This window comes from Malaclemys terrapin, chromosome 2 (genome assembly GCF_027887155.1).
Source record: "Malaclemys terrapin pileata isolate rMalTer1 chromosome 2, rMalTer1.hap1, whole genome shotgun sequence".
Classification (NCBI taxonomy): Eukaryota; Metazoa; Chordata; order Testudines; family Emydidae; genus Malaclemys; species Malaclemys terrapin.
In genome coordinates this window covers 283,709,860-283,725,707 of record NC_071506.1, presented here as the reverse complement: position 1 = coordinate 283,725,707, position 15,848 = coordinate 283,709,860, and the positions used below count along the sequence as shown (strand labels likewise).

Genomic DNA, 15,848 nt, shown 5'->3' with positions numbered 1-15,848 from the left:
ATAGCAGCCAAAGTAGTTCGCAGCAGCATTGTATGCATGCAAACAATAGACTGGACTAATTCGATTTCCAGCAAAACTAGTTCACGTTGAAAGAGACTGCAGAGTTCCTGATGAATGCAGTCGGTGTGCTACAATGAATTGCGTTGTGTATGCAAGATTTTTCAAACCAGACAAACTCGATTTAATCCGGTTTAAACGTCCCATGTAGACAGGTTCTTGATGACTATTAACAGGTAGGTAGCGTGAGTGGCGCCAGCTTACTTCTGCATCCACTCACAGCAAGGAACACTTCTGTCATTCTTTACACTTAAAATGTTCAATCCACTTCCTCTCTCTCCTCCCATGTCACTCTTCCCCTTTCCCTAGTGGTAAAATATTTGTGCTTTTTAGCAGCTGCCTCCTTGCTTGTCCCTGGAACGAAGTCACACTGCAGGACTTCAGAGAGACAAGGTGGGTGAGGTGGTAATATAGAAGTTGGTCCAATAAAAGCTATTACCAAAACCATCTTGTCTCTCTCCTATCCTGGGGCCGACACTGGCTACAACACCACTGCATATTGCAGGGCTTGTCATACTGCAGCCGCTTCCATAGCAACAGTCTGTGCTTCCCTGAAATGCAGGTATCAATGGGAGAGGGAATTTGTCACTAAAAAGAAATAAGCTGCTTCTCTCTCTCCCCCCCCCCCTCCTTCCTCCCCCCCCCCCCCCCCCCCCCCCCCCATCTGGCAGCAGGAACACAGACAGTCTTCAGATGTAAATCTGCCACTGGCTGGGCAGTTGTGGGGAAGCTGAGAGATACCAAGAGTTGATTTGTTTTTCATAGATTTCCCCCACCCCTCCCCCTCCAATATATCTCTGGCATGTTAGCTGCCCTGTGAAGTCCTCTCCCCCAAGCTCTGAAGCACTCAAAGGGTTAATGGTGATAGCCTGGTATGACATGCAGAACAGCAGGAGAGAGCATCTCTCCTTCCTTGTGCATTTTAAGATTCATGCTGCTGTGTATTCATGTTAGCGCACTACACTGTGCTTGAAATTGTGCACACAGATTCTCATAGCATCTCTCGGAGGTAGGTCAACATTAGCTCACTGTACAGAAGAAACAAACGGAGGCGGAGAAGCTGGGTCCTGGACAGGGCCTGCGCAGTGAGTTACTGTCACAGCAGGGATTAGACCCCAGGAGTCCCTGACTCCCATTTTCCTGTTCTCATTGCTGCATTACCTTTCTCTCCCCCTGTTGGCTGTCAGAATCAGTGACTGGGCAGATACTCCATGGAGCACATGGAATTGCAGGTGAAGGTATTGCTGTGACTTCTGTACCAGGAGAGGCTTGAGAAGGGTGCTATCACACCCTCCCTAACCCTGAAAACCCAGCTGTGTTTGCGTAGTGGGGGTGTGTGGAAGTTGTGGGGATGACTGATGTGTCCTCATTTAATCGGGCTGAACTTTTCTTTTCAGGTCACTTCTCCAACATGTCCGTTTCTCTAAACGGCAGCAGTCTCGTAAAGATCCAGCAGAGACTTTAGGTTCCGCAGTACGCGCGAGCTCAAACTATTAGATGTAGGGCCCAGATCCTCAAATGGATTTAGGCTCCTAGTGCCTAGTGATTTCAATGCAAGTTAGGAGCCTAAATACCTTTGAGAATCTGGGCCTCTGTTCCTTGGGATTGCCTCTGTTCTAATTTTCTCTGGGTGTCCTGTAAGATGGGGAGCACTCTGCTTACATGTAGTAAAGCAGCACCTTTCCTTTCCTAGGCAGCGTCCCCGTGTGAAGGCACTCGCAGGGTAGTGTAAACACGGACATCTAACTTCCGTGGGTATTTCTCTTGGGCTAAATCACACAGTCTGCATTTGCTGTGTTACATTTTGTCCTCTGCCCCCTGCATGTCCTCTCTGCCCATGTACTTGGAGGGCAGTGCTAGCCAGAGCGAGTGGATCACTACCAGGAGGAGAGAGCCTTCGCTGTACACTTGGCACCTACTGTCAATCAGTGGCAAAAAGCTACTGTAAAAGGTACTGGCCTGTTTTCTCTGAAGATCTCTCTAGCTGGAGATGGATAGTATTGCACAAAGACTTGCTTGGATTATTTGGAGCCCCTTGCTGCCCTGTTCCTGCATTTTATGTTTCAACCCTGTGCTACTTGTGGGTGGGTATTCTACAGCAGTGAGGAATTTGTGGAATTTATTGGTGGGGGAGAGGTGGAGAAACCTGCTAATCTAACTCAGCCCAGAAGTCAACTGCTATGAAAGGAACTGCTCAGTCACCTGGAGGCCCTCAGCTGGAATTGCAGGCCTCTCTCAGGAGAACCACAACCTGAGCAGCTGCCTGAGGGATGGCTAATAGTGGTTAGTGATGAGGTTGGTTGCATTTCACACTGCTCTCTGGAGAAGGGTTCCCTGTGCCTAGTTACAGCTTGCATGTTGTATCTGTGCACTGTTGCTTACCTGGCTTGTCTACTTAGCGGGTAAGCTGTGTTTGTACGGCACCTAACATCATAAACCCTGATCCTGAGTAGGGCCTGTAACTGCTTCTCTAATGGCATGCTGTCAAATGGATAAAATGCACAGGAAACCTAGTTTTAATATCACTGCACATTGCAATGCTATATCTGCTCTCCTGTTTTTCTTCTAGACTTAAACTATGCCTATCTTCCTTTCTGTTTTTTAAAATAAAATCTGAAGCCACCACTTTCAAAAGTATTTACAGGAAGCACCCCAAATCCATATTTAAGCACCTAACCAAAGGGTTTTAACTCCTCACAGGTGTTGAGCTACCTGATTTAAACTAAACCGTAATAAGTCAGTAGGACCAGGTGGCATCCACCTAGGAATTCTGCAGGAACTCCGATATGAAGATACAAACCTGCTAACTGGAGTATGTAATCTATCTCCGAGATCAGCCTCTGTAGCAGATGACTGGAAGATAACTAATATAGTGCCAGTTTTTAAAGGGGTTCTGGAGAAGATCCTGGCAGTTACAGACCAGCATGGCTAACTTCGGTACCTGGCAACTTTGGAGAAATGATAGTAAAGAATAGACTCAGATATCTAGATAAACGTGATTTAGTAGGGAGGAGTCAACACGGCTTTTGTAAAGGGAAGTCACGTGTCGCCACTCTACAAGAATTCTTTGAGGGGGGTAAGGATGATCCAATTGATAGTGTAGTTGGATTTTCAAAATAGCTTTGAGAAGATCCCTTACCAAAGGCTCTTAAGCAAACTAAGTAGCCATGGCCTAAGAGGGAAGGTCCTCTCATGGATCAGTAACTGGCTGAAAGATGGAAACAAAGGGTAGGACTAAATGGTCAGTTTTAACAGTGGAGAGAAGTCAACAGCAGGGTCCTTCGGGGATATGTATTGGGCCCAGTGCTGTTCAAATATAATCGGTAATGAGCTGGAAGGGGGGTGAATAGCGAAGAGGCAAAGATTGCAGCTACAAAAATATTCAAGATCACTAAGTCTAAAGCAGACTGTGAAGATTTACAAAGGGATCTCACAAAACTGGGTGACTGGGCAGAAAAATGGCAAATGAAATTTGGTGTTAAGTACAATAATGTACATTGGGGGCGGGGGGAAATCCCAACTGTACATACAGTGATAGGTTAAATTAGCTGTTACCCCCCAGGAAAGAGAGCTTGGAATCACAGTGGGTAGTTCTCTGAAAATTTCCACCTAGGCTTCAGCAGCAGTCTAAAAGGCTAACAGTATTTTAGGAGCTATTAGGAAAGGGATAGAAGATGAGACAGAAAATCTACGACTATATAATTCCATGGTGCACCCACACCCTGAATATTGTGTCCAGTTCTGGTTCCTCCATGTCAAAGTTTCAGAGAAGGACAACAACGATGATCCACTTAGGAAGGACCAGTCAGTTGCGCACGTACAAAATGGGAAATGACTGCCTAGGAAAGAATACTGTAGAAAGGGATCCTGGGGTCATAGTGGACCACAAGCTAAATATGAGTCGTCAGTGTAACACTTGCAAGAAAAGCAAACCTCCTTCTGGGATATATTAACAGGAGTGTTGTAAGCAAGACATAAGCTGATAAGGAGTATTGTGTCCAGTTCTGGATGCCACATGTCAAGAAAGATGTGGCTAAATTGGAGAAAGTCCAGAGAAGAGCAACAAAAATGATTAAAGGTCTAGAAAACATGACCTATGAGGGAAGATTGAAAAAAATGGGTTTGTTTAGTCCGGAGAAGACAGAGGGGGGGACGTGATAATAGTTTTCAAGTACAGAAAGAGTTGTTACAAGGAGGAGGGAGAAAAATTGTCCTTGTTAACCTCTGAGGATAGGACAAGAAGCAATGGGCTTAAATTGCAGGAAGGGACTGGGAGGAGGGTTAGGTTGGATATTAGGAAAAACTTCCTAACTGTCAGGGTAATTAAGCACTGGAATAAATTTCCTGGGGAGGTTGTGGCATCTCTGTCATTGGAGATTTTAACAATTATGTTAGACAAACAGGGATGATCTAGAGTTAATACTTAGTTCTGCCTTGAGTGCAGGGGACTGGACTAGATGACCTCACAAAGTCCCTTCCAGTTCTATGATAAGGGTATCAAATAGCTTCTGATCCAGGACAGAGTAAAATAATCGGGGATGTTCAGCTTAGAAAAGAGACAACTAAGAGGGGATGTGATGGAGATCTATTAAATCATGAGTGCTGTGGAGAAAGTGAATAGAAAAGTGTTGTTTACTCTTTCCCACAATACAAAAACCAGGAGTCACCCAATGAAATTAATAGGCAGCAGGTTTAATTCAACCAAGAGGAAGTACTTTTTCACACAACACACAGCCTCTGGAACTCATTGGCATGAGATGTTGTGAAGGCCAAAAATATAACTGGGTTAAAAAAAGGACTGGATAAGTTTATGGGGGATAAGTCCTATTAACCATGATGTCAGGGACACCATCCCATGCTTGAAGTGACCCTAAACCTGTGACTGCTGGGAGTGGAAGGCGGGTGGATCGCTCCATAATTGTTCTGTTCTGTACACTCCACCTGAAGCTCTGGTACTGGCCACTGTTGTAGACAGGCTACTGGGCAAGATGGACCATGGTCTGACCTGGTATGGCAGCTCCTATGGTTTTATGGGTGTGTATTACCTGTGAAAATCAGGCACATTGTGTCAAAGTAGGCATCTAGCAATTGAGGTACACAAGTAGTGACTAATCTTAAAGATGTTGGCCTTAATTTCTCTATACCTCAGTTTTACGCACCCTGATATGACTAGCGTGAAGCTTCATTCATAAAGTGCTTTGAGATCATCTATATGCCGTGACAGGACAAAGTGTTATAGGAGAGCAAAGACAGTAGCTCCGTCTCTTGTTAAGGATCCAGAACTATTTCACTTCTAACCCCTTTCCCCTCCTTTCCCCCCCCCCCCAGTTGCTCATAGCTGTTTAAAAGCTTTACTTTTTCATGCTGAAATTTTCCATGCTTGGTCTCTGTCAAGGAGATCATATGTGTGTAAGTTTGAGTAAAATCAGCTCAACCACTGAGTGAGAGAAGACTGAAAAATAAAATACCCCCCCACCCACAAAGAAATTCTTGACTTGTTTTTTGAACTGCTCCAGCATGACAACTACTCTTACAATCCTATACACTAAAGACCTTTATGTTCTCCGCTGTTGCTATTGTTGACTTGTGCTTGGGTGTTACCGGGGTTTCTCAGAACCCCTAGCAATGGTAACTTAACTCAGTGGCTCTCAACATTTCCAGATTACAGTACCCCTTACAGGAGTCTGATTTGTCTTGCGTATCCCCAAGTTTCACCTCACTTAAAAACTGTTTGTTTACAAAATCAGACATAAAAATACAAGAGTCCCAGCACATTACTGAAAGATTGCTTACTATATAATTAATTATAAATCGATTGCAATATAAATATTGTACTTACTTTCAGTGTCTATTTACCTAAAGTCAAGAAATGGTTTTGAGCAATCAGCAGCCAGGTTTCAGTGGGCCCTGCCTTCTGTCTGACTGCTGGAGAGCTTAGATGCCAGATCCTTGCCCAATCGGACTGTTCCAAAGCATATTCTTTCACCTAATTTTTTATAGCTAACTTTAAACAAAACATAACCTATTGTGACTCCTAGTGGGTCACTAATTTTCCTAATTTCAATAAAACTACTTATTACTTTTTATTAAAACATTTCTAGTTATACCAATAATGTATTAGGGACATTTAAAACCAAGGTCACTATTGACTCACTCTCTTTCATAGAATATCAGGGTTGGAAGGGACCTCAGGAGGTCATCTAGTCCAACCCCCTGCTCAAAGCAGGACCAATCCCCAGACAGATTTTTGCCCCAGATCCCTAAATGGCCCCCTCAAGGATTGAACTCACAATGCTGGGTTTAGCAGGCCAATGCTCAAACCACTTGTTAACTTTCTGTCCCATCTTCCCATTCTGATTAAGAAACTGCAAGCCTGGAATTGTCTGACCTTCCTTCACAAAGGCCTAAGATTTTCCTAGCTATGTGATGTTTGGTTTTCAGCTGGCAGTGGCTGAACATACAAAATTGTTGGCTGCAATATTGTCAAATTCTTGGGCACACGCAGGAATGTCAGATTCTGTGGTAACACCAGCACTAGCCATGGCTGAAGGCAGTTTAAACACCATTTATCTGATCTGCAATCTGGTGCGGGGTCTGCCTGCCTACTCAGTTGGGCTTTGGGGCTGGCATTAGTACCTGCTTTTTCCCACCACCTAGAAGCTCGTCTGAGTTGGCCACCTTCCTGTTAAAAGTGTATCCATATTTATTAGCCTACAAAGTCCTTTTTCCATGTATGATCAGAATGCAGCTATCATTTCAGAACAGTGTTATGAAACAACCAAGAGCTGGGGATTGGTACTGGAGCCTGCCTCTTGTAGCACTAAGGTGGGTCTGATCTGGGAGATACCTGTCCCTTAGCAACACTTCCTTGGGCTGTGTAAATTATGCTAGAGGGTGAGCATGAAGCTGAAACAATAGATGTGGCAATCCATGTGCACGCTTGCCTCTCCCATGGGTGACACGCTTTTGGCCTAGCTACCCTTCTCTAGTTCCTGTTGACTTAGGAGGAGCGTTCAAATCCTGTTACGAGCTCCAGCATCACTGCCATAAAAACCCTCATGCTCCCCTACTGGCTGTTTAATTTTTAATTGAAACTAAATTCAGGTGTCCTGTCCTAGGCATCTTTTACAGGTGGTAAGCAACGTCCCACTTGTCTACAGCAAGCCCAGCCTGTTTCTTTGGTATGTCTTGTAATATTATTGGTCCTTAGCCAGTCTTCTTCAGAGCTCTGTTGCGTTAACCCCACCCTCCCCCTGCATCCTTTGTGCTAGTGCAGTGGTTCTCAACATGGGGCACGTACATCTGGGGGTACATCAACTCATCTAGATATTTGCCTAGTTTTACAACAGGCTACATAAAAAGCACTAGCAAAGTCAGCACAAACAAAAATTTCATACAGACAGTGACTTGTATATACTGCTCTATAGACTATACACTGAAATGTAAGCACAATATTTATATTCCAGTTGATTGATTTTATAATTATATGGTAAAAATGAGAAAGTCAGCAATTTTTCAGTAATAGTGTGGTTGTGACACTTTTGTATTTTTACATCTGATTTTGTAAGCAAGTAGTTTTTAAGTGAGATGAAACTTGGGCGTACACAAGACAAATCAGACTCCTGAAAGGGGCGCATTCAACCTTTCCAGATTATAATCACTGTGCTAATGTACCTGGACACAGCAATGGATGTTCCCCACGGTTTTATTTACCAGGATCCCTTTTCTACAGCTGGGGAAAATAAGACAGAGAAATGAAGTGACTTGACCAAGGTGACATAATGAGTGTGTCAGTGTGTGTATTACCACCTTCTAGGGGCTGGTTCCCTTAGAAGGTAACAACCCACTACTGCTGCCAGTTACTTTGTTAGCTTAAGTGGTTGAGGTCTGTGCTGAGTGTTAAATAAAGGCTGGGGCTACACACTGAATGAGGGGGATAAAAAGAAGTTGAATAACTCTGCATTCAGTGAAGGAGGCAGGGGCCTATGGAAAAAACTAGGTTGCGGTCATGTAACTAGAGGGTCGCACAGTTCAAAACTTCTGTAGGCCGAGCTCACTGCACACAACGGGGCTCCTTGCATCCCTCCATTCCCCCCCCACAAGCTCCCTGTGTGCCACCCTCCCATCCCCCTCTAGTTCAAGGTCTTCCCACAACCCCTATCCCCCACATGCGCTCCCTCATGTCCTCCATTCTAGGGTCCCCTATTTTCCTCCCTATTCCAGGGGCTCTGTGTCCCCTCTCTTCCCCTTCTCTGCCCCATGCCAGGAGCTCTCTGTGCCCGTTTCCCTTGTGACTATGCCTGTCTTAGCCTACCTGTGTCTAGAGGGGGACACACTTCGTAGCTTTTGAAGGCCAAGCTCACTGCACATACCAGGGCTCCTTGCATCCTTCTATTCCCCTCTCGCCCCCCCCCCCCGTCCCCATAAGCTCCTTGTGTGCCACCCTCCTGGCCCCCGCTAGTTCAGGAAGAGATGTAAATAGGTCAGTTTGTATAACTGGTAACTTGTTAAATGATTTCTTTGTGGCCTGGGCTACACTGCAAAATTATGTTGACCAATGTCAACTTGTTTCGTAGTAGTTTTGCATGCGTCCATGGCAAATTTGTCTCCTGCCACCTCTGCCACGCTGTTACATGGACACAGTCACACCACCTCGCTGAACACCATAAGGCCAAGCAGAGAGAAGTCCCTCATATGTCAGCATGTTAAACTCCCTTGGGATTCTGGGCAGAGTGGAGATGGGGGTGGTAGTTATGCTGGAAAGTGTTAATGGCGGCCATCAACCAGCTCTTAGACCTACAGACTGATCCCATGTTCAGAAGTTATCATCTTGCGTTCCCAAGGAGCAGAGAGAGCAGAGGAATGCTGTTAAGTTGAGCGTAGAGCCTCACATCCCTCGGCCATTTGAAGCCTGTACGATGATGTATGTGCACCAGGGAGTTGACTTCAGGTTGCAACGGCAACCTTAATTTGGTAATTTCCTAACTTCTGAGTAGTTATTTGGCAGCTGTAACGTTCCTTTAACATTGTTATCTTGGCTGCCTTATGGATTATAGTGCAGAATTTCATTCATTTCCTCAGTTGGTAGTTCTCAAAGGCTGGGGCATAGCCCCCCGGTGGGTTTCCGTAGGTCATAAACTGGTCCCTGTTAGCAGCCATTCCATTGGCGGGTGCTTCTGGTCAGCACTGTCCGTGCTCTTCCCACACCATATGCAAAATGACTGGAATACCCATCACACCGGTGCTCTCCCAGAACACAAGGAAGCAAAACATCCAGTATCGGGCAGGCACTGAACAACACTAGCGCCCTCCTCACAGGGGCAAGAGGGAGAGACAGAGCAAAACTCTCCTCTGGTGGGTGAGTGCAGAGCCTGCCCCTCCCCAGCAATGAGGGAAGGAGAAGGTCTCCTTCCGAACAGGCCCTAAGAGAGCAGGGAGAGTGGAGCACCCCTCCACATATGCCGGGATCAAGAGCTCCATTAGGAATCCCTGGAAGGACTAAAAGCAGTAGCTCAAAGGAATCTGGGAAATGGGGTCACGTGCAGGGGGTGGAGGAGTAGCTGCATCTTGCGGTACTGGAGGGGAGAGGATGAGACCAATCAGCCTGTGTGGACGGTACATGTCCTTATTTGTATATTTATGATGATAGCGCTACTTCTCATGGCCTATGGCTCCCAAAGTGCTTTACACACTGTATAGGATTCACCTCACAACTTGGAATGCAGAAACTTCTCCTGCTGCCCAGGGAACTGCCCACAGTGCTGTAGGACAGGAAGTGAGGAAGAATTCTCTGACCAGCGGAAGCAGCAGCAGGGGGTTAAGATTTATCTATGGAATATAATGCCCCAACCAGGCGTTTGTCCGAGACAGCAGGGGCAAACACCCTGAGTCGGGGCACAGTGCTAGGGACTCTTTAGGAAGGTCACCCCGTGAATCACCATCGTCATTTCCTGCAGCACTTGTGTCTCCCATTCAAGCACTGGCCAGTCTGGACCTTGCTTCGTTTTATCTGTTACGATCACAGTCCTGAGCAGTAGAGTTTTAACCAGGGAAGGGATGAGACGGGCTTCAAAGTGTGCACTGCCGAACACCTGTTCATTAGTCATAAGCAACGTCCTTCTCATTAACACGCTCACTTTCTGCGTTCAGTGCACCTAATTTTAAATGAGCTAAGATACATGAATGAACATATATCTGGCTTTTAACTCTCCCAGGTGGCTACGTGGGGAGGTGCCCCTGTAGGTGGGCTACTGGCGTGAATCAAAAGCGTTTGTGGCTACGCTGGATCATCGTCAGACCTCTGGACTCGTAGATGCTATTCAGGCATCAGTAATCACTTCTTAATAGAACAGCCCTCCTCTTGGCCCATCCTGCTTTGTCAGGCAGCCCCTTGCCTTCCTTTGAGTAATGCCCATCTCAGAGCCAACCAGTTCACTGTGTGAAATGAAACCATACCCCCTTGGCCGTGATCTCACTAGATCTCATGTGCTGTACAGGTGCTTTAATGTTCCAAGTTATTAGACGTTATGTCAGAGGACCCCAAACTGTGGGGTGTGCCCCCTTGGGGGGTGCAGCGGAACGTTGGGGGGTGTGTGGCTGGGACCCAGGCCAACCCCACAGGAGGTGGGGAGGGAATGCCACTCAGCTTGGCTGCCGTCCCCACGCCCAGGGCTCCGCTTCCAGTTCCACCCCCACCTTCAGCTGTGGCCCCAGCCCCCTTACCCTGTGCGCGTCCCCCACTCCCGGAGTCGCGGTCTTGCTCCCGACCCTGGCTCGGGTGGGGGGCGATGGGGGGTTCAGGGGTAAGGGAGGTGTGAGGTAAAAAGTTCGGGGACCACTGACTTATGTAGAAAAGGGACAAAAGCAGGTAATCACATGCCAGAAAAAAATAGTTGCTGCAACTATGTCTCCAAAATTGTGGCCTGTATTGTAGGTTCTCATCCCGATGCATTGTAGCATGTATTTACTTCTTTCTCCCCTGATCCACTTGTCATAGTCTGGGTCAGACCTTTTCGTGTCCTGGCCATTGTGTATTGTCAAGTGATTAAAAATATATGTAATATTAAAACAGAAAAGCTGACCCACTTTAACCAGTCACTTCACTCTTTGTCCTCTTTCAATTTGCTGTTTTTTTTCAAACCTCATCTTCTATCTGTCACTTGTCTTCACCCTGCCCTCTGAAACTTTGAGCCTTAGTAACCTCCAGTGTTGCCAGACTCTTAACAGATCCACGGATAAACCAAGTGGGTATTGCATTGATTACTGTGTCACTAATCGTTACAGGGATTGAAAATGGCATTGGTCCAGGACTTTTATAGTTCGCTTGGGATCACTGCCATAAAACGCTTTGCTAGTTTGAAGGACCAGTGACAAATTCAAGATCTGATATATTGTGAACCAACAAGGCTACAGAGCCAGGCTGTATGCCACTGGAAAACCAGGAATCCTGTCTTAATAGCTTCTAGGATTGGTGGGGCCCAACCCTTTGGCTCAAGTGTTTCCCCCCAGTTCGATTCTAACATTATTTTAGAACCTAAAGAACATCTAGAGCTAAAAAGAAAATGTTCTCTACTGTCTGAAAGCTGGGCCTCTCAGCTTTCAAGTGTTATAAAGCATTAATCTCTAATATGAAGGGTTAATAGGTTACCAGCTGCTACAATCACACCAAAATTGCAGCTGCAAGGGGGCAAGAAGGTAATAAGAATGACATGATTTCATGGTCTGGTGTCTCAGAATCCACCATTAACAGTGCCTTCGAGACCAGTGAAGTTTGTGGCAAGTGTCAGATATGGTTCAAAACACACTGGAGACAGGCCTTTGAGTGCCAGCCCTGGAAAATTACAGGGATGGTGCTGGATGTCAATTATTTGGAAAGACCTGGGGCCTTTTGAATCCAGCTTGGATCAGGAGTGATCAAAAGTAGTTACCATCTCTTGGTTATTCAGGAATGTGGCCCATGCAAAGTGCATTTGGTGGATCCTTACTCTGTGAGAGGTGTCTGCTTTCAGGGTTCACAGACTGGAGTAGCCAGCCAGAGCTGGCTGCCTGAGCACCTTAATCTGTCTCTGACACTGCTAACTTTCAGGACTTTAAAAGCAGTTCAGTTTTTCTGCTGTCTCTCTGCCGAGCTGCTCAACTGTCCTCTCCCTAACTGCAAAACTACAGCACTCGTGACTGTAACCCCCCCCCCCAAGGAAAAACACAAATCTGCTTCCACTAGCTCCACATCCTGACTATGTTTCAGCTGTCCCACCCGCCAAGGGGAGATGGCTTGACGGTTCAGAGGGTGGTTCAGCTACATGGCCCATTCATTCTTTGAGTTCTCCCCAAGACTGCTAACTAAAGGGCTGGCAGGGATGCACAAATCCATCTAACAGGAACTGTACTGAAGCCACCAACTCAGAGGATATGTCTACATGGGGATAAAAGCCCCACGGCATGGCCGACCCATGTCAGCTGCCTCAGGCTTGTGGGGCTAAAAATGGCTGTTCAGGCTTGGGCTGGAGCCCAACCTCTGGGACCTTGCCCAAGTGTCTACACGGTAATTTTTCAGCCCCGGAGTCCAAGACCTGTGAGCCAGCTGCATATTTGTTATCCCCGTGTAGACACAGAGAGAGAGGCCAGCAGAGGGCATCGGCTTTTGGATATTACTGTGCTGGGTCAGATTCAGACTGGTAACCTGGAAAAAGTTCCCCATACATCTCCTTGTCCTTGGCAAGGTTGGCCGATGGGTCCAGTGCATGTCAGTGTGTGACATGAAGTAAAATGTGGGCTTGCTTAAATGTATAATTCTTCCTGCTTGTGTCTTAATCTTAGCTACCCGCTGCTTAAGCTCCCCTTACCTGGAACAGGACCTGTGGAGTACAGCACTCCGGTGAAGGATTACTCGCCACCTTCTTCAGAGCCAGGCCACCAGCAAGGAGATCCTAGTGAGAGACCTGATTGGGTAGGTCTTTTGCGTGTGTGTGTGCGCGCACCTGAGAGAGAGAGCAGGGGGGCGGTGGGGAGTTCACTCTGGTGTTATTTGCACCTTAATACAGTGAACTGAAGAAGTGCCTTGTAATTTCTGCCCCTCGCCTGGCTGTTAAATTCAGGGCTAATGTGCTCCTGTCGTTAGACTCGAGTGCTGTCCGGAGACCCAATTCTGGGCCTTCAGAGTGGGTGGGTAAAAGCTTTCAAACGGTGTTCAGCGGGAGCCTGCTGTCCAAGGGGAGACAGAGAACTGTATCCTGAGTCAAGAGTTGCATTTTGTTTGCTGCATTTTTTCACAGCTATTATTCAGTTGTTTTAAGTCAATTTAGTGCTAGTGGTAGGTGCTGGATTCTTCTTAGTGTATGTGCGATGTGCCGCAGGTGGCACGTGACCAGGATTCAGCACCGAATTTGGTTCACTGGTTGCAGCCTTAGCTTCCCCAGCCTGGGCCAGGGACTGACGGGGAGCGCGACATGAATGCTGATCCTTGCCCCCGGGGCTGGATTGACAGCTCAGGAGACAAAAGGTCTCAGTTCTTCCCCTCCAACAGGGACAACGCGGGCAGTGACAGGGCAAACTCCCCCTCACACTCTGCTAGCATGCCTCAACTCTGCCATGGGACTCCCCCACCCCCATAAGGATGAGAATAGAGCTCAGCCAGTCCATATTGCTGCTGTCATCCATGGAGATGCTACCAATCAGGGGGTCACTTACTGCTGTACCCCGTCTGTGGGGATTTGGTCTCTGACCTACCAACCAGTTCACAACTCCTACTCCACTGACCAGCCACCAGAACGGAATGGCTGGCCCATCACTGCCAAGCTGAGCTGGGATCAGACTGCTGGCCTGGAGGTGAAAGGCTGTGCATCCCGGTTCCTGTGCCTTGAGCGCTTCAGTACATCCTGTGTGTTCCCTCCTTCGGCTCGGCTAGCTGCCTGGAGTGTCCGCGGTAACTAGGAGCCATTTGCTGCCAGTTCGGGTCTCATCTCCAACATTTACGCCTACTTCTTAAGGGCAAAACCAAGGGTTTTCCATTTGAGGTTAAGCAGCCACACTCGGAGCTGGGTGACTGTCCCAGTGTGATGAGCCCATTGTGCGCTGGCAGTGGAGGCATGAACAAAGGGTTAACACTGACTTGGGTAGAAGCCAAGGGTTTCTTGTATCGGCCGGGATCGTGCAAATCAATGCTGCTGGTGTCCGAATGTACCGGGGAAGGGTTTGACTTCTCTTTGGCATGAGCAGCCTGTATCCACAGCCCTTCTCCTGGAGGCTGGGGACAGTTCTAAAACCTCCCCCGGCTCAGCCTAGCTCTGCAATGCCTTTCCCTCCTGACCTGTGGGATCCTTGCGTATCCTAGTCCTTGGCACATCACAGCTCTGTCAGGGCACCGCAAGCCTGACCCGCAGCCCCCTGCTTTTACACTCCATCAGCAGAGGCTGCCAAGTGCATGTACATTTCTGGTAGATCAAGGTGTCCCTGCTCTTCTGGCTGTGGCTGAAGCCACCTGCCTTCCTCCAGGCTCCTGCAGCCAGCCCCAGAGGCAGCTCGCATGTACAGGGCTATAGGCTCTGGCTGCAGCTGGCTGAGGAAAGCTTCTCTTCAGCCCTGGCACTCAGGTCAGCTGCTAGAGCACGAAGGGTGTGGCCACCAGAGGCCACACCCACTCCAAAGCGGCATGCAGCCTGCCGGGAAGGAATGGGAGAGCTACCAGGTGAGGGGGGAACGCGAGGGAATAAAAACTATGAAGCTAGAAAGAAACCAGAAAATGAGAGGAGGAAAACAGGCCATGGTTGGGTGTGGCACAAGAGGGCATGTGAGGGGCACCCGTCCACCATCCATCACAAAAGAGGGGACTGCAAGAAGGAAGGCTTAGGGGTTGATGCTGTAGGGTTTGCAGGAGAGATCCCCCCTCACGCCACAGGCTTGCAGACTCCACTGTCTCCAGAAGGTCACCTCTCTCTCTACACCCGCTTTCCCCACAGTACCTGGGCCCTCCCGTGGCCTACATCCAGCAGATCTTGGTGAAAGCCACGGTCTCGCCATGGCACAAGAACTTCCTCGCTGTGGACGTGTTCCGCTCGCCGCTCTCCCGCGTCTTCCAGCTAGTGGAGGAGATCAGAAACCACGCCCTGCGAGACAGGTAAACGCCCATTGATTAGAGTATCTAGAGAGTCCGGATACCGAACTGGGCCTGCCACACTGACCCCCCTTCTGACCTAGTGCTCTGTGGGTCTAGCCATCAGGATTGAAATCCTTAGACTCCTGGAAATAAGGAAAGCAAGAAACTAAGTGGGCTTCATGGCAAATGATGTCACATCCTTTCCACACCCTGGTGTCAACAAGCTCGTATTACTCAAAAAAGGAATAGCAAAAAAATGTTTAAATACATGAGAAGCAGGAAGCCTGCTAAACAACCAGTGGCCATTGGACGATCGAGATGCTAAAGGCGCACTCACAGACAATAAGGCCATTGCAGAGAAGCTAAATGAATTCTTTACATTGGTCTTCACAGCTGAGGATGGGAAGGAGACTCCAAAACCTGAGCCATTCTTTTCAGGTGACAAATCTGAGGACTGTCCCAGATCGAGGTGTCATTAGAAAAGGTTTTGAAACAAATCGATACACTAAACACTAATAAGTCGCCAGAACCAAATGGTACTTATCCAAGAGTTCTAAAGGAACTCAAATGTGAAATTGCAGAACTACTAATTGTGGTATGTAACCTATCATTTACATCAGCTTCTGTACCAGATGACTGGAGGGTAGCTAATGTGACGCCAAGTTTTTAAAAAGGCTCCAGAGGCGATCCCGGCAATTAC

At 47.6% G+C, this 15,848-nt stretch overlaps 1 protein-coding gene across 4 annotated transcripts in view; it reads left to right on the top strand.

Annotated features, from left to right (window-relative positions):
• The window catches only part of SCAP (SREBF chaperone), a 107,025-nt gene that overhangs the window by 49,780 nt on the left and 41,397 nt on the right, over positions 1 to 15,848 (top strand). For all 4 annotated transcript variants that reach the window (XM_054016810.1, XM_054016811.1, XM_054016809.1 and 1 more), the window contains 2 exons: positions 12,874 to 13,003; positions 15,012 to 15,169. In XM_054016810.1, the coding sequence (XP_053872785.1) occupies positions 12,874 to 13,003; positions 15,012 to 15,169 (288 nt within the window). The remainder of the gene's footprint in view (positions 1 to 12,873; positions 13,004 to 15,011; positions 15,170 to 15,848) is intronic.